The sequence below is a fragment of the Lampetra fluviatilis genome, chromosome 30 (genome assembly GCF_964198595.1).
Source record: "Lampetra fluviatilis chromosome 30, kcLamFluv1.1, whole genome shotgun sequence".
NCBI classification, from domain to species: domain Eukaryota; kingdom Metazoa; phylum Chordata; class Hyperoartia; order Petromyzontiformes; family Petromyzontidae; genus Lampetra; species Lampetra fluviatilis.
In genome coordinates, this window is record NC_136304.1 from 5,842,045 (window position 1) to 5,862,976 (window position 20,932).

Here is a 20,932-nt window from a genome sequence, read left to right on the forward strand (position 1 = left end):
TATTTTATTTTACTTTTTAATGTTTTTTACCTACGTGACTTTACCGGAAAAAACCTAAGAATATGTATCATTGCAGTCACGAAAGCTTCAAATCTAGGAGTTTATTGTAGTCTACACTATACAATAAACATAAAGCATCTTTATGCGCGACACAAAGCGCAAAGTTGGTGGTCGAGGCGAAGGCTGAGGCGACGGATACGAGAACGGACGGGCCATGATGCTGTCAGCGACGTGAGTGTGGGGGTTGAGGCGACGCAAATCAGGTGGCGGTGTTAATAAAGTGACGACGTATTTGCGAAACGACGTAAAAGTGGGGGGAGGGGGGGGGGTGTGGAGACGTAAACCGGGGAAGTACTCACAGCGATTGTACAACACATCCGGTGATGGCCACGAGAGGGCAATGATGTACCTCCTGTAACGGAGCGGAACATTGCGCGCGATCGGTCTGTCTTGCGGAAATTACGGCACTCACTGAAAGTTAATTGCTGGCCATACTTCACCACCCTTGAGGTCAAGGTTGGTCGGACCGTTTCGGATAGAGACAGCGAGGCAGGCCCGAGAACGAATTCCAGAGTTTTTGCTGTTATCCTACCAATGCTGCTGAAATTATGCACTCCCAGAAGGCTAATGTGGCGAATGGGATGTGGAGAGAGATAGATATTGTCCGCTTATGTATTGAACGATAGGTTGGTTCGAAGTGGTGAACCGGCGCATGGATGAGTGCGGAAAGCACGTGGAAAATGGAAGGACACTTTTGGGGCGTCAGTGCTCCTAAGTGATTGAGCCATTCAATTGCGTTGTCTGAGAGTGTGTGAATGTGTTCACTACTCGCGCAGCAGTGAGTCATTATTTTCCACGTGTGCGTCGAAGGTATCCCGACCGCCTCTTCCGTCGTTTGTGCTGTGCCGCTTCAGCGCTGCCCCCATTGTGGTCCGTGGACAATGGAAGCCGGTCACCAGTGGTGGTGATGGGCTCGCTGATCAGCTGTGTGTTGTGGAAGCCGGGCACGAGTGTGGTGGTGATGGGCTCGCTGATCAGCTGTGTGTTGTGGAAGCCGGGCACGAGTGTGGTGGTGATGGGCTCGCTGATCAGCTGTGTGTTATGGAAGCCGGTCACCAGTGGTGGTGATGGACTCGCTGATCAGCTGTGTGTTATGGAAGCCGGGCACGAGTGTGGTGGTGATGGGCTTGCTGATCAGCTGTGTGTAGTGGAAGCCGGGCACGAGTGTGGTGGTGATGGGCTCGCTGATCAGCTGTGTGTTGTGGAAGCCGGGCACGAGTGTGGTGGTGATGGGCTCGCTAATCAGCTGTGTGTTATGGAAGCCGGTCACCAGTGGTGGTGATGGGCTCGCTGATCAGCTGTGTGTTGTGGAAGCCGGGCACGAGTGTGGTGGTGATGGGCTCGCTAATCAGCTGTGTGTTGTGGAAGCCGGGCACGAGTGTGGTGGTGATGGGCTCGCTAATCAGCTGTGTGTTGTGGAAGCCGGGCCACTAGTGTGGTGGTGACGATGGACTCGTCGATGAAATTCGCATCACTCTATAGAATACGGGGATGATGGCCCAGGACAGAAATGAATTCATAAGAGGACCAGGAAAGCAGAGCCCTCGTATGAATAGGATAAGTACCAGGAAGAACGGACAGATGCACAGTTTGAACAGACAGATGCATATAGATTAAATCATGCCTTCTAGTTACATTGCAAGTGTAACTGGCCCATTGTAATTGATCAAACACGTTTTCAACGACTTTACAAACCGCAGCCCGTATGCCATTTTGTTATTGAAGTAAAAAAAAGAAGTTTCTCTCTGCTTACCGCATGCCTTTGGGCTTTATCCTTTAAAAAAATCGATACAGATTACTTACCCAGTGACTCACTCATTCACAGTCACTATAACAGTACTGTACAGGGTGATCCATTGACAGATACCTCCAAGAAAAGGATGGGGCAAAAATATAAACGAAGCAAAATTGTGTTTACTACGGCATTTCAAAGCCTCTCCACGTCTTACACATCTCAATACACCTGTTGCATCCATCATTTTAACACCCTCATGTTAAGATGCAGGAGCCACCGCTGTTTTCATAATACTGTATTCAATGATGATTATGATGATTTCGTATGGCCAAAGAAACGAACGCAATTCAATCAGCTCTCGGTTGGAATGAGATCTGTAAAGAGCGTCATTACTTGGTGAGATAAAACATATTTTAGTGTTTTACTGGTAGGAACCTACTGGTTACACCAGCCCACAGGGGATTATTGTGTCCGTCCGTCCGTCGTGGAGGGAGGGGCTGGGTGGGGAGGGAGGGGCTGGGTGGGGTGGGGAGGGTGGGGAGGGGCTGGGTGGGGAGGGGCTGGGTGGGGACGGTGGGACTGGGTGGGGGGTGGGGTTGGGTGGGGAGGGGCTGGTCACCCCGTGGTGCCCTTATAAAACTCAACGTTTAACCTACTCACGCCGGCTTGTGCCCGCCCTCACAGTCGGGCATATTTGCGGAATACACCACGCCGCCGTTCACCCTGGCCATTGACCGATCAACCCAACGTTCCTCCCTCCGCAGGAATGTGTTTTGTATTTGTTGTTGTCACGTTCTGACCTGCCCCGACTTGACATCTGTGAAAAAGAGCTTTATAGCTCATCGGATTCCTCCAGTCTAAATAAATATTCTGATTCTGGATCAACCTCTACAAGGGGTGGAGGGGGGGGGGTGATTGAGTGAGGAGCGGGGAGTTTGTGCTCATGGGCGGAACGTTTCGGCCGATGGCCGTTCTTCAAGAGAGAGAGTGAATACGAGTTGAAGGACTGCACAATTGCACTATGGGGAATTACTACGATAATTAGCCAAGAATGTCTGTGTGTAACGCGCGTGACGTCACTCCACATGCCGCACCCCTCCCCCGTCATGAATATCCATGAGCGGGTGGATTTTTACACTCACGCTGAAGAAGGTCGAGCGGAAATATTTATTTTTCGCAAATTCGCTTTAAGTTCTACGCAACAACAAAGTGGATTTGGTGTTTTTATTTATTTCTTCAGCACTTGACACAAAAGGTAAGTCGAATTTATGCTTCTACATTATGGTAGAATTTACATTTCTCGATGATTGTCCAGATATTGTATCCAATTCCATTTCATTTCAACCCCAGCGACCGAAAACAGAAGATAATAAAGTACCAGAGCAGTGAATTTTAACAAATTGACGGTCAGTTATATACGGCGCTACAGTGAAATGCAGTGAAGTGTTTGATGACATACTTTCATGCAATATTCACTGCCATTAAATTTACACACGATACAATTATACTCTGCTATTTTTTTTCGTAAATATTACAGCTTCCATCCTAGGATGGGCAAACAAGCTAGTGTATAATAATTACAATTAAATGTTTCCTGATGACCCATTTTTACATTTCCATATGAATAGTTACCTATTTTAGCTATCAAGTAATAGACAACCCCCTCTAATAATTACCAACGTATTCGTGAATAAATTCATCTGCATGAAAAGTAAAATGATTAAACGTTTCTGGCACATGTATTGGGTATCGAACTCAATTCTAGATTTGAAGCTTTCGTGACTGCAAGGATTCATATTCTTAGGTGTTTTCGGTAAAGTCACGTAGGTAAAAAATTAAAATTAATAAAAGTAAAATAAAATATAAAGTAAAATAAAAATCACGACGTTTCGGAGGCAACACAAGCTTCCGTCTTCAGGTGGAACCGTCACAGCACGACTGCTGCATCAAGTAAATGAGCAAGCGTGCTGTGACGGTTCCACCTGAAGACGGAAGCTTGTGTTGCCTCCGAAACGTCGTGATTTTTATTTTATTTGTATTTTATTTTACTTTTATTAATTTTAATAAAAATGTTTTACCTACGTGACTTTACCTAAAAAACCTAAGAATATGTATCGAACTCAAGTTAGGGGCTCGGATGTGGAGGGGGTGGGGTTCAGATTGTACTGGGCGGAGCTTCGGCACTAATTGGGTGGGACTTTGATGGAGATGGGCGGAGGCTTCACTGCGAGAGGGCGGGGCAAGGGTCGAACATTGAGGGCGGGAGTGAGGGGATAGGGGGTGGGGGTTTGGGCGGAGGAAGCTGGGGTGTGGTTATAGGGGGCGGGGCTTTGGCGTAGTGGGCGGGGGGTTGAGCGTAGGGGGTGGGGGTTGGGGTGTAGGCGGCGGTGGTGGTGTTGGTATTGGGGGAGGGGTTTGGGCGTAAGGGGCGGGGGGTTCGGAATAGAGGGCGGGGGTGTGGTCTAGGGGGCGGGGGTTTAGGCGTAAGGGGTTTGGGTGTAGGGGACGGGGCTTGTGCATGGGGGGGGGGCTTGTGCATGGGGGGGGGGCTTGTGCATGGGGGGGGGGGCTTGTGCATGGGGGCTTGTGAATGGGGGGCGTGGCTTGTGAGGGGGGGGCTTGTGAATGGGGGGCGGGACTTGTGCGCACCCGTGCTCCTCTGCACCGGGGAGCGGGAAGGCCTCTCGCCGTTTCCGCCGAGGTTCCGCGGTGCCTCGGCTGCGCAGTCTCTCGGTCCCCGCTTCGGATCTTTTTGCTTGGCCCATCTCCCTCGCTCATTCGCCCTCACACGCGGCTGTACAATACAGAAGGAATAGGCGCGGGGTACCACCTTGAAGCAGTCTGACAGAGGTCGGGGTTTCTATTCAGAAGGCGGGATTTGCGGAGTGATTGGTTACCGGTCCCGCTGGTTCTGGTTGTTGGGACCGGTCCCATTACCACCACCCACCCCCCCCCCCCTGGGTAGAGAGACATCGTCCCGACAGCCGACAGCCCCGTCCCGCGCCCGTCTCCCCCTGCAGCTGCAGCCGGTGGCACCATGAGGTAAGCGGGCGGATGGACTTTGTGCTTCTTCTATTGTTGTTGATGATGGTTGGTGGTGGTGGTGGGTGGGGGGATGACGATGGCGCGGATGATGGTGGTGTCTGGGGTGATGGTGCTGTTTTGCGAACGATGGTGGTGGCGATGGGGACGGTTATGTTGGTGGTGTTCATGGTGTTGTGGTGCCCGTTTGTCTGATGGGTGATGCTTAGGTTGGTGGTCTTGTAAGTTATGATGATGGTGGTGATGCTAGAATTCTGGTGGTGCTCCTGCTGGTGGAGTTGGTGGTGATGGTGGTTGTGGTAGTGGTGGTTGTGGTGGTGATGGTAGAATTCTGGTGGTGCTCGTGGTGGTGCTACTGCTGGTGGAGGTGGGTGATGGTGGTGGTGATGGTGGTTGTGGTAGTGGTGGTTGTGGTGGTGATGGTGATGCTAGAATTCTGGTGGTGCTCGTGGTGGTGCTACTGCTGGTGGAGGTGGGTGATGGTGGTGGTGATGGTGGTTGTGGTAGTGGTGATGGTGGTTGTGGTGGTGGTGATGGTGATGCTAGAATTCTGGTGGTGCTACTGCTGGTGGAGGTGGTGATGGTGGTTGTGGTGATGGTGCATGTTAGTGGTGGGAGTGGTGATGTTGGTGGTCGTGATGGTTTGTAATTACGGGGGTGACGGTGGCAATGATGTGATGTTGGATGGCATTGGCTCGTAGTAATGACATTTGTGCCCATGGTGATTTTCGCGGTGATGAGTTTGACCGTGATCAGGGTTTCGAAAGCGATGGTGATGTTAAAGTGGTGCTGTTGATGGTGATGTTGACGGCTACCTCGTGTTGGTGGCACACACTGATGTGGGTGACTAATGATGCTGTAAGTGTTGCCACCGATAATGTTGTTGCGCATGTCCATGTAATTCATGTTGGTAATTGTTGTTGTGATGGTGGTAAAGGTGTTGGTGATGTTGGAAACGTTTTGTGGCAAAACAATGGTGCTGGATTCTGGTGATGTTGTGGAAAGTGTGGTGCAGTGGTCGACGAACTGTGGCTTCCCAACCCAGTGAGTGACCCAAGTTCGTATCCTGACCACAGCTAACATCGGTGCTGAGCCCCCCCCCCCCCCATCGATGTGGACTCCGTCTTAAATGTAGTAACATGGTGCAGTGTGTGAAGTCGGCACAGGGGTGACAAAGGCGGTGTCTGGCCGTGCCATACTATCCGTAATAGGTGCCCCCGATTATAACAGCACTTTCCTCAACAGTGTATACTGCGGGGATCTTTGTATGCGATGTCGGTTATTGGAATGTTGATCGTCGTGGTGAAGGTGCTGCTGTTTTTCTTGGTTACGCTCAGATTTGCTGTGGTCGTTGTGTCAATCTGGCTTCCGTGTGAACGGGAGGCTTTTATAACTACGTGTTAAATCCCAGGGTCTACAATTTTGGGGGATGGGTTCATTTTCAGGACCACAGTTTTCGAGTTTAACTCGTACGGTTACTATGGCGAAACGCAACTTTATTTGGCCTCCCGATTTAAGAACGAGATGAAGAATTGCGACACGCAAGAAAGGAAATCTGCCCTAATACATGAACCCCCGTGTGTACGTACTTGAGTTACGAGACATAGCCTCTCACCTGACTTTTGCAAAAGGACGAGGAAATTAATTGTTGTGGCCGGGCTTCCCTTTGTGCGTGTGTCGTGTGTTCTTTTTAAATCCTTTATATTAAGTTCACTTGCGCGCTTGCTTGCTTGCTTACGACCGTGCAAATCTTTCGGTCGTTTTTTAACCCACTTCCCGTGATCCGATCGAGCTGACATTTTCCACACAGACTCGTTGTGCGTGACAATTAATGTTCGTGAAAATTTTTTTCCACAATTTTACACTGTTTAGGACAAAAATATTATATCTAATTACCAATTGCTTAATTGTGCCATGCAATCATCTGACCCATAGGTGGCAGCCATCTCAAGCCAGAGGACGAGAGGACTCTAGCCGCCACGCATATAAAGGATTTCTAGTGAAAAACTTTGTTTTTACGGGTTATACTTGTTTCTTCCCACACGTCGCTGTACAGGTCTGGGAGCTGGTGGGGAGCAAAGTTGACTCACGGCTATCACACTGCACTGTGATCTCCACCCCCCTCCCTACCACTTGTTTGCCCGGAGTGACCTTCTGAGCTCCGTCACCGGGGAGCCTGCGATCTCAAAAAAATGTGTCATCCCTCCTCTGCAGTTTCTCAGCAAGCACACAGAAACAAACGGATACTGGATCACCTTACAAAGCGAAGTCGTTGTGTGTGTGAGGGGGGGGGAGAACGTACGTGTATCATTAATAAGTGAAAGCGTTTGTTGTGTCTTCTGCTAAGTGTGACACGTGTCTCACCTGAAGTGACGACGGTGATGATGATTATGGGGATAATGTCACAGCCAAACGCGTTACATCAGGTTGAACGTTATTAAGTCGAGAGAGAGCGAGAGAGCGAGAGGGCTTTTAGCCACTGATGTGTGCAGTGGCGTTGACCGTCAGCTGCCATCTCTTGCCTGAACGTGGCACAGTCCCGTGAACAAATTTGAAATTAATACTTCTGAGGTGTGAAGGCCCCGCTTTTTCTTTTGGGTTAATATTCTACCCCCCTCTCCCCGCCTATTTTGTCACTTTCCCACGCGTCCCCTCGTTATGAGTTGGCGTCGTTGGTGTCGTTGGCGCCCGTGTGCCTACCCGCGGTTTTTTTTTTACACTTCGGGTTAAAGTTTTACGAACGGTCGTGAGTTGCCGTGAGGGTGGTGGGGGGGAGATGTGAACGGTTCGCGAGCGAGGGCTGCGGACAACGCCCCGTTGCCAGAGTGGCCCTGGCCGCATTCTTTAGGGTGGAAGTAAATGCTCGGCGAAAAGGTGACCCAGAGGCGTTGCGAAAGTTCAGAAGGATGCGCTGTTCTCAAGAGTCGCGTGGCTCGTGAATGAGAGACCGATGCGATACTGGTGGTCGAGATTATGTGATCGGTGGTGGTGCTGGTGAGTTTCAAATTTATTTCGTTTAACCAGGTGAGATTTGACGAGACAAGAATGCCCCCGGTTACCAAAAAGACAACAGCAATGAAGTCAAATGAAGGACATTACAGCAATGAAGCGAATAGCAATCGTAACAAGAATAACGGTGTCGCATAAGGTTATTGAAAATATTGCACGAACATAACTCGGTGTTAAGTTATAAATTCCCTCAGACGCAAGCCGGCTTGGTTAGCTTATTTTTAGGCTGATCATAGTAAAATAACTTTTAAGTTAAAACTTCTACGTGAACGGACACGCATAAGTGTCTGATGCTGTAGAATTCTAACCACTGTGGAACAAGGGAAGAGTTTGCAGGGCAGATCTGCGCTGTTGAGGAGCAATTTAGTGGTGCCGTTACAAAGGGTTTAAAACCTGTGCTACAGATTCAATGTGGGAGAGATTGTCTGAGTTTATCCTCGGTGACCCCCCCCCCCATCAAACACAATCACCTCTCCTCTTCAACCTCCCCTGAGGCCAGGTGTGTTTGCTCATGATAATGGGTCTGTCCCACATGTTGTTTTGATTACCCCACCCTTTGGTAAATTGCCCGCAATTACATTTACTGCACAGATACTAGATTAACATTAACGTTGTTATTCTTCTCCACTGGACACGTGTGTGTAACATAAAGTCGAAATTATGTTTCTCTTCTTTGATATTGCCTCTTATCCTTCTCCAGGATTTGCGTGTCCTCTCAAGCGTAACACGCCTGCTGCATGGTAAATGTAACAGGCCAGGTCCTCCACTGTTGCCCCTGCCGGTAAATCATGTTAAATCTGTGGAGGTCAATTCACTTGTAAACCCGCATGTCATTCCATCGTAATGCCACTTGCGCCCCCACCCATCCTGGCTACAAAAAAGACCTCCCCCCCCCACCGCAGGTTAGTGTGGTTGAAATTCGTATTTCCATCTCTTCCACAGGGGTTTTTTTTCGAGGGTAAAACGGCATCCTCGACAACGATTAACGGTGCTTAATCTCACCACGTAGGGTTATCACGGTTGTACAGCGCATGCTCTCCCGACGTGTTGTCGGGGTTGTCACTGCGAGTTGCGTGCCCGCGATGTTGCACTTCCTCGAATCTGGGAACTTCTTCAAGAACTGAGTAAAAATTTGACGTCGTCCCTAAACGACGTGTGGCACAGCTGTAAAGCACATGGGGTGGTGCGTTACCGTTCGCGGCTCCACGCTAAAGCGCCGATGAAATACGCGGCGAGTGTCTCTCACCGTGCCCAAAGCAGGATGGGTTTTTTGCTGTGCATGTGGAGTGGAGCGCCTTACTGTATTTGGTCATCCTGCTGCCTTCCCGAAGGGTGCTTTAGCTTTCTCCGGCAAACACTTGAGGCTCTGTCCGTGCGTATCGAGCCCTTGGCGTTTGGCGAGCGCGGCGGCACCGATTGTGTGTTTGTAAGTTTCTTTATTTAATTATAAGTGCCTCCGTGTTCATTTTCACGCCGCTCGCTACAAAGCGTTGCCCGTCACGCCAGGTTTATCGTTGAACGTGGCCGAGTGAGTCGAGGACCTCCTGGGCGCCGACGGAGCGCTGTGGTCAGACACCAGTCAGAGGCAACAACGTCAGTGACGTTTGCGTGGGAGGACAGCTTGTAGGTGCACCTGAGGCCAGCACTTAATTCCTTTACTAAATTCGTTGTGTTGCTTCTTGAGCGGTGACTTGTCAGGTCCCGTCAGGCAGTGTCATCCTCAAAGTGGACTTGATCTGCGGGAATCCGTCTCGGATAACTCGATTGGTTCAGGTGGTGTGCCGACTGGTTGCTTTTTTATTTTTGGGTTTTGGTTTGACCCAACGACCAAACTGCCCCGAATGCATCCGATCCCATTGGGTCTTGGAAGGAAAAGCAGCGCCGAGACTTTGGGTTTGGGCTGGTCGAACTGCCACACGTAACAGGTATTATGGGTCTTCAGGGCTACGCTTTGGGCAGCAGAGGTCCGTCGAGGAAAATAATCCATTGTTTTACCGTACTTGTATGCTAACACATATGCTCTCCACTCGCACCAATCGGCACTGATCATTGTAGGTGAATTACGCTCAAATATCTCCCATTACCCACATGGAGGCTATTTGTGAATTGATAAAAGGATGTGCACATGTCGGTTGTGTTACAGAGTGCACGATGGTGGCACTTCTCAACAAGAGAATAGGAAAGGACTCGTGGTCTCATGGTCGTTCTACCAGTACGGTATATTTAATTTCCCCATAAACGGGCCTCTTTATCTTCGCGTGTGTGTAAGTAAATAAAGATAAATATGGGTGGAATAATAACAAAAATGACTGTTGAATAGGTTTATTCGGCTGGGACGGGGTCCTGGTGACGAGACAGGACCCTGTGTGTGTGTGTTTGGACGAGCGAGCCAGTGAAGAGTGGACAGCTGAGCGGGCACAGCTGTTGTTCCGCACAAATTACAGTCACGGTGCTGACTGAACGAAAAAGTGAACAGGCGCAGGAACATTTTGTTAGAAACTCCTCTCCGCCCCGCTCCCCCCTCTCCACCATCTCCATCTACACCCCGCCCCCCCCGCCGTATGCCGGACGGACTTCACGGCCGTGCGTGGAGACACTTGAAAAATGGGCACGGCGGTACGAATCGGCTTTATTCAACGCGCGTGTGCCGTAAGTGATGATGAGGCGAAGTGAAGGACCGGGCTTTTGTTTGGTGTAAGATATAAGGGCAGAGTGCGGTTGGCACCCAGTTGTTAGCAGGGCTGCGCTCACGAACCTGACGGCCCAAGTTCGATATTTGAACCGGTCCCCACCCCCACCTTCGCTGACCCGTACTGAACGGCGCGGTGAAGAATGGTCACACTAACCCCGTCGCCGCAAAGGCATGGGGGGAGGACTTTGTCCAGTAGTGAATTGACAAAGAGCTGTAAATTAAGCACTAAAGAAAAGTAACAAAAAATACATTTACAGTCTGCTGTCTCGCGCGGGCGGGCGGGATGGGATTGTGTCGTCTAAGTCCTACAGACACGGTAAAAAGCAAGGCGTTTGCTGCTTACAGCCATTTCCAGACACGTGGATTAGCAATCGGCGCAATGAAACTGCGCCCACATTGGCAGGACGGCTCCTGCTGAGCGCTGCCCCTTTAGAGCACTTTTGGGGAACTTCCGGTAGCCGGACTTTGAAGATCCGTCTTTGGTGATGTTTTGGGTCATTTAAAAATGGCTGCTGAAGAAATTCTCGGAACCATGTGCGTTTTATTTATTTATTTTGTACAAAGACCGCATTTTACATTACGCTAAAAAGGACGTGGATTTGTATATGAATGCACACACATGTACCTTGTGTTATGTATTGCCAGTAAGCTTTGACAAAATGCTTGATATGGTAGCACCATTTATCTACCATGCCATGTACTATTAATGCATAATTTACAGCCATTTGTCAAGCCACTGCTGGATGAAAGCTTCCCCACACCATTATGTAGGGGTTGTGTTGACCATACTTGACCACGCTGTTCAGGTGCTGGTTGTTGAAAGAGAGGTTGGAGGGGTACTCGCCACTGGTGTTGGCTCTGGCTGGGAATCAAATTCAGGTCGTCTGTCGGATTTCACAGAAGTGCGTTAATCACTGCGCCACCGTTCCCCGCAGTTTGCGTGAATTGAAGTTTAGGGGTTACCGTGATGAAAACGGGTGTAGAAGTCACGAGTCTACATACGCGCCAGAAATCTAATACGATATTATCACCTTAACCCTCCAGCGATGGTGGTTTCGGATTCCCATTGTTGGCGCTTCGATGCACACCACACTGCGCTCACGCCTGATGGCGCTGGCACGGAGAACCCTGGACTGATAGATGCTACTCGTACCAGAGGTCGCAACCGGGTACCCGATACCCGTACCCTGCCCGATACCCGGCTACCCGTACCCGGCCGGGTACCCGGCCGGGTACGGGTAGCCGTTTGCGACCCTGGTGCGGCCGGGTACGGGTAGGCCGTGAGTCACTGGTGAGTAACCGTTTGTCACTCATTTCGGGTAGGGTACGGGTAGGGAACGGGTACCCATTTGCGACCCTGGTGCGGCCGGGTACGGGTAAGGAATCAAACCCCGTTTGCGACCTCTGACTCGTACTCAGCTCGCACTGCCAGAGCGCCGTTAACTTTTTCCTGGGTTTGACGTGCCCGCCCTTGCCCCCCTCCCCCCCTCCATGCTTCTCATCGTGTCTGTAACGTTGGATAATTAGATCCTGGGTGACGATTTCGTGGGATTTCTTGAGTATCATATTTTGGATGTATCGAAACGGCCTTTGGTGATCAAACGCCGTTTGACTTGTGCTTGTTTGTGTGTTTATATGTTGATACGCCAACTGGCTCAAAACGTAAGAAGTGAGATGAAATATACATGAACTGTACAGTAGCCGATCGTTTGACTGCAGTTAGGCATCCTTTAGATTAACAGCTGCAGTGGGAGAGAGGAATGCCAGCTATATGGGTCTTATCTCGGGCAGACTTGCTGGTGTGTGCTGTCAGTCCTCGGCTCCACTCCATTGTCACTTGTGTGTTCTGTAAACTGAATACACATACACCTCTTTGCCTGGCAGACCCTTTTTAATACATCATCCTCACAGTCATCAACATGATCACCACCACCACCATGGTCATTGTCTTTGCACACGGTAGTATCATTTCTTGCTCATCTCCTGCCAGTATCTAGACCGGGCAGGTGGCGTGCAGAGTTGTTGTTTGTCTCGGGCACTTTGCCAAATTCATTTGTCATTCGCGTTGAGGTTGTATATCTGCGTGTTTCCTCCCCCTCCCCACCCCCTTCCCGCGCAATCATAGCTGCCACATGTATAAGCAGGGCGAGTACAGCACAACAGTCGCGACGCAGCTTTGCGTCCCGAGTAATTTTCCTTGCGAGAGTGTGAACCAAATAATGCTGCTGGCATTGACGAAATGACGCGACGCATTTGCCCTTGACGTGTGCTTCTGGCGCCTTGCAGTCGGCGGGCAATATTTTAGCTTTCACGAGTGGCCTTATTTCATGGACTCCGAAGCTGTTGGAGGAAGACTGAGATCACTTACGCAATTTTCTGTGTATAACGTGCCTTTGTTGCATGGGTCGCCTTCTCGGGAAATTCACAGAGGCTGGAGATTCAGCTCTCATGGTCACTTTGAGAGTTCTAAAATAACTCATGTAATTTTTTTTTACAATTAACATGTTCTCTATATTCTCCATAGGTCAGATGCCACTTAATGCTGGAGCATGATTTGGCTATGTGTATTTAATTTCCAGAATTTCAATCCACTGATGGATTAGGGCTTCGCCATGCGGTGATGCGATGGTCATGCGCGTTGCTTGAGTTGCTTCACCACACTGCCAAGCGCAGAGGTTGGTGAGGAGTAGGACAGATAACACTTACCATTGATGTTAAAGCCGTGACTGGGAATTTCTCATTGTACAGTACGCGAACCACTGCACTACCACTCCACCCCACGTATATAGGACGTTGCAAGCACGTCATCATCACCATCAACCATCATCAACCCACTGCTGGATGAAGGCCCCCTTTTAAGTCATAGCCATTCATCACGGTCACACAATGCAACACCCAGCACCTGCACATGAGCTGATATCATCGCTCCATCTCTACTTTTGATGTTCTCTTGGACACTTTCCCTCCTTTTGCTGCCGCAAAGCAGTTCTCATCCACCGGCCATTATCCCTTAAAGCCACTTAAAATACATACAGTGTCGGTAATCCCAAGCATATAGAGGCATGCATAAAGCCTTCTGTAATCTGTAAAAGTACAGAATTGTGCCACAAAGTGCCCAGGGCATATTGTGTTGGTCTATGTACCTGCCGCACAAAAGCTGGTCGTTAATGCCGCGCACAAAGCCAGGCAGGGGCCACAGACCCTTCCCTCTGTTGCTGTTTGAGTTGCACATGTAGCGACAGACAAAGGAGTCGAGCATTTTAAACGCGCTTGCCAAGAATTCACAATGCAACTCTCCCTTGAATTTTTTTTTTACGCTAAAGCATTCTTGTCGCTTGTTGTTATTGTTATTTTCACCCTTTGTGATGTGAACCTTGGCATTGGGAGCCCATTAGGTAGCAACGTGCAAGCCCGACCGTGCACGAGTGACCGTCATCCACAATTATTGATGGGGTGTATTTTTTAAAATGTCTTTAACAAGGACCACATGGGGATGTCAAGTCACGAATGATTGGGGAGTGGGGGGGCTGCTAGGTGTAGGGTACGAGGTGGAAGGGCACCTTCTGCCGGAAGCGCACGGCAAACATGAGGCAGAATTTCCAGGAACTTTTCCATACCCTCCGTGCGGTGCCTTAAAAAGGCAGACAAGTCCAGAGCCGGGAATTATAAAATGTTACACGATGTACTGCAAATGAAGGGCTATCAGTTGAGCATCAACTGTTTTTCATTTTTTCCTGCCCTGCCATGAATTCAATTCTATCAAATGTGCAGCCCACTCTCAGGAAATGCTGACTTGTTACCCAAAAGTAGATTCGTCGCAAGCGGGGGTAAGCCGTGGTCGTGGGTGCAAGTATAGGTTTCTCTTGGAGCCGCTTAATCAAATCAAATAAGTGGAGCAGTTAATTGAATTAAACAAAGGGGGGGGAGGGAGGGAAAGTTTGCTCTCATCCGTGGCCAGACGCTGCGCTGTGATAACATTGTGAACGAGGAATCCTCGCGGCGCGAAATGGAATTCGCCCTTTGCTGCAAACGCAGTCTCCAAAGCAGAGGTCGCAACCGGGTACCCGATACCCGTACCCTACCCGATACCCGGCTACCCGTACCCGGCCGGGTATGGGTACCCGTTTGCGACCCTGGTGCGGCCGGGTACGGGTAAGGAATCAAAACCCGTTTGCGACCTCTGCGCCAAAGCTTTCTACTACTGTAGTGGCGGGGGGGGGGCTGGTGTGGGACGGGGGGGGGGGCCCTTTGGCGCAGGGGGCCGACCTTAGCACATTTTGATGTTAGGAAGCAAAGAATATAAACGCTTCCCCGTCGCAAGGTGGCCTTCCGTTTTAAACTTCCACTTTATGAGTCGGCAAGGAGAAGTCTGCTCGCTTCACCGCCGCGGCGGAGTCACTGGGGGCGGTGGGGGGGTGGTTTATATTATTTATTTTTTTACGCCAAAGTGTTTTAGGGATTGTCTCGTCGCTTTTGCCTCGGCAAGGGAGAGCAACAACTTCCTAATTTGGGCAAAGCACGGGGCGCTCCGGGAGCTGCGTCTGTTCGGGTTTTACAAGTTTGGGCCCCACCTTGCTGCGTAATGCGGAATGAGGTTGCAGCTCTCGGAGTTGGCTCTGGCCAGGCTTTCTCTCCCCCCCCTGCATTTAAATGGTGTTGTTCGCGCTAAGGGGGGGGGTGGGATCTCTTTGAGTATTTCCACGTTGAAACTACCAAAGTGTGACCCCCCCCCCCCGCTGTTGAAGTTTCCGCGCAGTTGCGCAACTCTTGAGAAGGAATTGGGAACGAAGTCGGCGTTGTTGTGCTTGCTCGTTGCAAGTAGTTCTGATTTTCTTTTCAAAAGATGGATATTTTCTTATTTTGCAGAGGCTGCGCTCCTTTGGCACAGTTCGCCACACGTGACCTTTGTTAAACCGGGCCCCACCGGGCCGGCATCGCACGTACCATAAGGAGAGCATTCACTCGCTTACTTAACCCGCCTTTTATGAGTAGCAGAACACAGTTTAGTCGCTCAAACAAGCACGCACTGGCCGACAAAAGACAAAAAAACACATTCCTGCCCCACCCAGACAGGCACTTAATTATTTCATATCTTTCACCTACCGAGGTGCTGCAACTTGCTCGCCCCCCACCACGCGCTGCTGGCAGGCAGGACGTGCAGAATAGTTTGGCGTGTTTGAGGGCCCTCTGCTTATTGGTACCGAGGAGCGTGTGATGCCCTGCCTGCCTGCCGCATTTCTGTTCGGACATGGCGGGGCACGCGGTGGAACAGACGGGCACTCTGCCCGGGCTGCCGATCCTCTAAACTCCATTCTGCTCGGATCACTGGCAATGTTTGCCCGTCCGGCCGTGCGCAAACTTGCCCGCGATTATTCTGCCAGTTCGGACACGGACTTCCTCCTTGTTCTGCCCAGCAGCCGCAGCCTATGTAATAATACTCCACTCGCGCCGTGTTTATGTTGTGAGTGCGTGCTGTGTGCATTTCGTCTAGCGCGCATCCGGTGGGGGAGTTTATCAGCTCCGCCATTGACCGCTGTTGGGGTGGGTCCGCTTAAAAAAAATGAAAAAAAGGTTAAGACTTACCCCTCCTCCTGCTGCTGCTCAATGCTTAATTATTAATGTTTATTGTTGTATCCTCTCAAGCATTTGTCCTTGGCGTCGATTGTGTACAACAAAACTGTTATTGTGTATCCTTAAGTTAGTAGTCATGTTACTTTGTGTCTCTTTGGCCCGTTCAAGATGTACGCAACGGTTGGAACAGACTGCGAGCTCACAAAGTTTGCTTATTCTTGCTTACGCATGCATGTTAATTATACGTAAACACATTTTACCTCGCCGTTCTCCAACATTTCACTTCGTAAATACGCCACTGAATAAGGGCACTGGCCCAAAATACCCCTAAAAGTGTGACCCTAGGTGTATTTATTCTGCTTTAACCAACCGTTGACCCGCATGTCGTAAGTTCTTGTACACACACGACTGGCTATCAGCGCAGCCAAAGCTGTTGAATTCAGCCGTACCTAATTCCATACAGTAGTCTATAAATGCGCGCTTTTGAGAGCTAGTGAAAGGATCAATACACCAATGTCGATGCAGTTCAACAGGATAAGCTTCAAGTGGTGATACAGCATAGCGGCTGGGTTTACAGTAGGTGGACGTGTGCAGAGCGATTCGGGTGGCCCCTGTGGTGCGTCCGCTATATTACATCATTAATCAGCCTCGCAGCCTGGTAATCTGCACCTGCAACCCCTCCTCATTCGGGGCCAGATAAGCCTCTTCCAAGGTCCGCGGTGGCATTAGCGGCTGCTGTGCTTGCGTGTGCAGCGGGCCAGGTGTGTGGCCGAGGTGTCCTCCCGCTGCCTCCTCCGTGTGAAGCCCTCGTTCGCTCTCGATGGAAAGACGGACGTTTCGATTGCATTTTCAAGATCGGTATCGGTGTCAAAAGAGGTCACCAACACGGCGGTGGCTGTGCATGCCGTCACACCTCACCCGCTCGTCTTGCTTCCCTCCTGCTAGATCTATGAACTGTTGCACCGTCGGTATCCCACTTCCAAGTTTTACTCTTGCAGTGTCCCAACTTCTGGATGTAGTTCTTCCCCCTGGGCATGAGCACCGTGAGTGCCAACTCCACTGCTTGTCTCTTGGGTTGCCTGTAGCGTCCAGAAACCTGTAGGTTTCCTGTAGGTTTCTGGACGCTACAGGCAGGTTTCTGGACGCTTAAGGCGGAATGTCGTGTAGAGTCCTTACTCTACCACCCACATGCCCATTGTAGGGCCCTCATTTGAGTGAGGCCTGGGGGCTCAGTAACCTACATTCTCTGTAATCCAGTGCATGTGCCCCCAACTGCGCCAATGCCCGATCCACACATACGAAGGAGACGTCACAGCGATACACTCCGCGACTCGTGACGCGGTTATCTGACTTGACCACCTGAGTGTGAAATTGAAGGTGTTTGCTCTGCATCTACATCAGCAGCCGTCTCCTCTGCTGGCGGATTAATTTCTCGCGTTAGCCTGCGACTTGCAGCTCTCGCGGAAAGCACATTGGCTGCCTTTCTAACGCTGCTAATGCCTACGCTTCATCCATAAAGCCTTAAGCCATAGTTGCGGCTCTCTGCCCGTGGGTCAAAGGTGGGATTTGTTTATACATAAAATCTACGCGGGCCGCAATAAAAAAAAGGGTTGTAATCGCATTTCGGGGCGCTTTGGTTCGGCATGTCCGGGTCTCGAACACACTCGGTGCCTTGCACCCCGCCACGGCTCTCCTATTCACGCCCATCGATCTCCCCCTTTCAAATGCAAATGCTGTTGTAATAGAAATCACGCGATGTGATAATTGGCAAAAGTGTGGAAGCCTGCCACGTGGGGCAGGGCTTTTTCCCAGCGAGACCTTTTAGCAAGAGGCCAACCACTGCAACGACGTACAGCAGAGATCGCAACCGGGTACCCGATACCCTACCCGATACCCGTACCCGGGTACGGGTAGCCGTTTGCGACCCTGGTGCAGCCGGGTACGGGTAGGCTGTGAGTCACTGGTGAGTCACCGTTTGTCACTCATTTCCCAACGTCTTGTCTCTTCTCACAATTAAAGTTCCTAGAATCAACCCACCCGCGCCTGCAACATGGCTTCATCCCAGAGGTCGCAATCGGGTACCCGTACCCTACCCAATACCCGGCCAGGTACGGGTAGCCGGGTATCGGGTAGGGTACGGGTACCTGTTTGCGATCCCTGGTTCGGCCGGGTACGGGTAAGGGATCAAAACCCGTTTGCGACCTCTGATGTACAGTCACCGGGGCTTACAACGCAACGCTGGTGGTCAACTTTGGTCAGTGAACTTCGGAGTGGCGGAAAGGGGAGTGACACGTTTTGGCACGCGATCAAAAGTACATTGCCACAATGTAAACAATTCTACCTCGCTAATAAGCATTGCATTAGACACGTGATTAACATTTTTTTTTAAACCCATAAAAAGTTTTTAGAAAGTATTAATACAGCGTTTGCGATGTATATTCTTTAGGCGGCGGGGGGGGGGCAGTTTGGCAGGGTTCTCTTTTTAAAGCACCTATCACGTTGTGCTAGGCGCTGTGTGTGTGTCGCCATGCCAAGTTTAAGCAACAGCTGTAGTCGAGCACCCGTATTGTACTGTATAGATAAGATGTTATTCACGCTCGGGTTTAATCAGCGCTACCTGCTGCTGCTTCTTGCACGTGAGAGGTTTGACCGCGAAACTCTAGATTAGCAAAAATGCGGGCCGAGGTTTTTGGCTGGTCGTTATTTTTATTTCCCTCTTTGAAACACTACAACAGGTCTGGTGGTCCACGGAGAGCCGTGGTGTGCAAGCTCACGTGAGCTGTGTTCTTCTGAAATCTTCCGTCTTCCTTTGCATGCTCTAAAAAATTGGAAGCAAATGAATTAATTAATAAGCGTGTGTGTCTACATGTGCACACATTTAGAGTTCAATTCAGTAGCCGTGTGAATGATAAATTAGTAGAATTGTGCTGGTGAAACTGTTATTTATGCACTATATATGTAAATTGTATGTTAATTTGACATTTAGCCGAACGGTTTGAACAAAAAAACTGCAAATGAGACGGAAAACAACTAGAAACAGTACTAATGAGATGGTAAATGTGTTTTTTTTACTTGAATGTTTTCAAATTGAATGGCACTATCTCTTTACTGACAGCGATTGTTTTTGCCACTGGTGGAGATTCCACATTCCTATGTTGGGGGCCGGTATATCCATTGAAAAACCAGTGTTGGGTTTCTATAAATCTGTACTAAATGCATAGCAACCCAGAGGATTGAGGGCCCCAAATATAGCAAGCTGAGTCCAGTCGAGTATATGCCTGGTTCTTTTGCGTTCATGTTATCGGACTTTGTTGGGCACTGTTGTCTTCTCGGTGGGTGAAGGTGTCTACAATGCAGACTGCCGCTTAACATTTGTGGGTGTTTTTTCACGATTTCTCTTTTGTTAGTTTTGTAGCGTTCCTTAAGGACCCTGTCCGTACTTGTTCTCTGCGGCATCGCTGTTTTTGCCTCTCTCGTTCTCGTTGTTGTTGCTGCCGCCATGCTCACGCGGCACCACGGATCTCCCGTGTAAGGCAGCCGGGCAAAATAAACTCGGATGTCATACTTTGTATGGCCGATGTAGATTCAGAGCAACACTTACAAATTCACTTTCAGTTGGTCAAGCCAGATGACCATGTCAGGAGCAGTGGGAATGGTTCGCTGCGATGCCACCTTCGTATTTGTGGAAAGGGGCATTGCGGCATTATGACCGGTCTGTTCTGGATGTCCACAGTCGCACGCTCCTGTAGAGTTTTTAATTTTCCATTGCGACACTTGGGAAACGCTTTGCAAGAAACCAGAACCCAAAAACGAGTGATGCAGCCGACGACATCGGCGTGGTTGACGACGCATTGTCTCCAAAAAGACACCTTGTTTAGCGAATGACAAACTCGCTGTAATTATTTCTGTATACAAGGATCAGGTTTGTTGTAAATGTTTACGTGTTGCATCGATGCCGCTGACCCCTTCTCTTTTGACGGCCTTGCGTTTTTCTGATCGGCGTGAAGCGCCAAAACCTTTCGCCGACCGCGCCCCGTGGTGTTGTTGTGTTTGTGTGAAACGCCTTTCTCTGGATTCGCAGAGCAGCCCTCGGCGATTTGCTCAAAGTTCACCAAGGGAAAAGACAAAATTGGTTCTCATTGGAGCTCGTGGGCGTGCGTGGCGTGAGCCCAACTGTGAGGAATGTTTGCGCGGGGATTAAATTCCGATGACCTGGGTTCGATTCCCCCACCCATGGGTAACGTCAGTGGGGTCCGGTGCCTCAGACTGGGCTCGGTCGATACAGGTCGGTGAAGGTAACTTTTATCGATCCACTGCTGAATGAGGGCCTCGCCATGCATGCTTTGGCCTTCATGGGGATTGTTTGGCCATACTTCACCACTCTGATCAGTACGGGGTTGGTGACGGGACACAGCGCTACAGCAGAGCAACAGCTTTTGCTGCGCCACTAAACCCCGTAGGCAGCCTATAGCACCGGCTATGCATTGCGGCCGACTAACCAAGCGCTCTATCCATGCTCAACACTGCTTCGTCAGCTTCCGAAATCTGAAAAGAACGGGTGCATTCCGGGGCGTTTTTTTTTACGTCGGCCTGATTGAAGCCGTAATCGATGGATTAATAGATAATTTCAATCGCCAACAGTTGCAGCTGTGGACCACGCTAGTAAGCAGCGGTTTCTAGAGCCGGAGAGCCACAAGGGTGCGTGGGAATGGGGCATGCGGCGTCCCATACTTTTTGTTTCCCCTTCCTTGTTTCAGAGGATTGAACCCCCCTCCCTAACGTAATCTATATAGCACACACTGGGGCCGGTTGTGACTTGACAT

General features: G+C 50.0%; 1 protein-coding gene across 2 annotated transcripts in view; it reads left to right on the forward strand.

Moving 5' to 3' along the window:
• Window positions 1-4,429: 4,429 nt before the first annotated feature.
• EVL (Enah/Vasp-like) overlaps window positions 4,430-20,932 on the forward strand; it is a 43,178-nt gene continuing 26,675 nt past the window's right edge. For both annotated transcript variants that reach the window (XM_078870413.1, XM_078870415.1), the window contains exon 1: window positions 4,430-4,837. In XM_078870413.1, coding sequence (XP_078726539.1) covers window positions 4,833-4,837 — 5 coding nt within the window. In that variant the 5' untranslated portion in view covers window positions 4,430-4,832. The remainder of the gene's footprint in view (window positions 4,838-20,932) is intronic.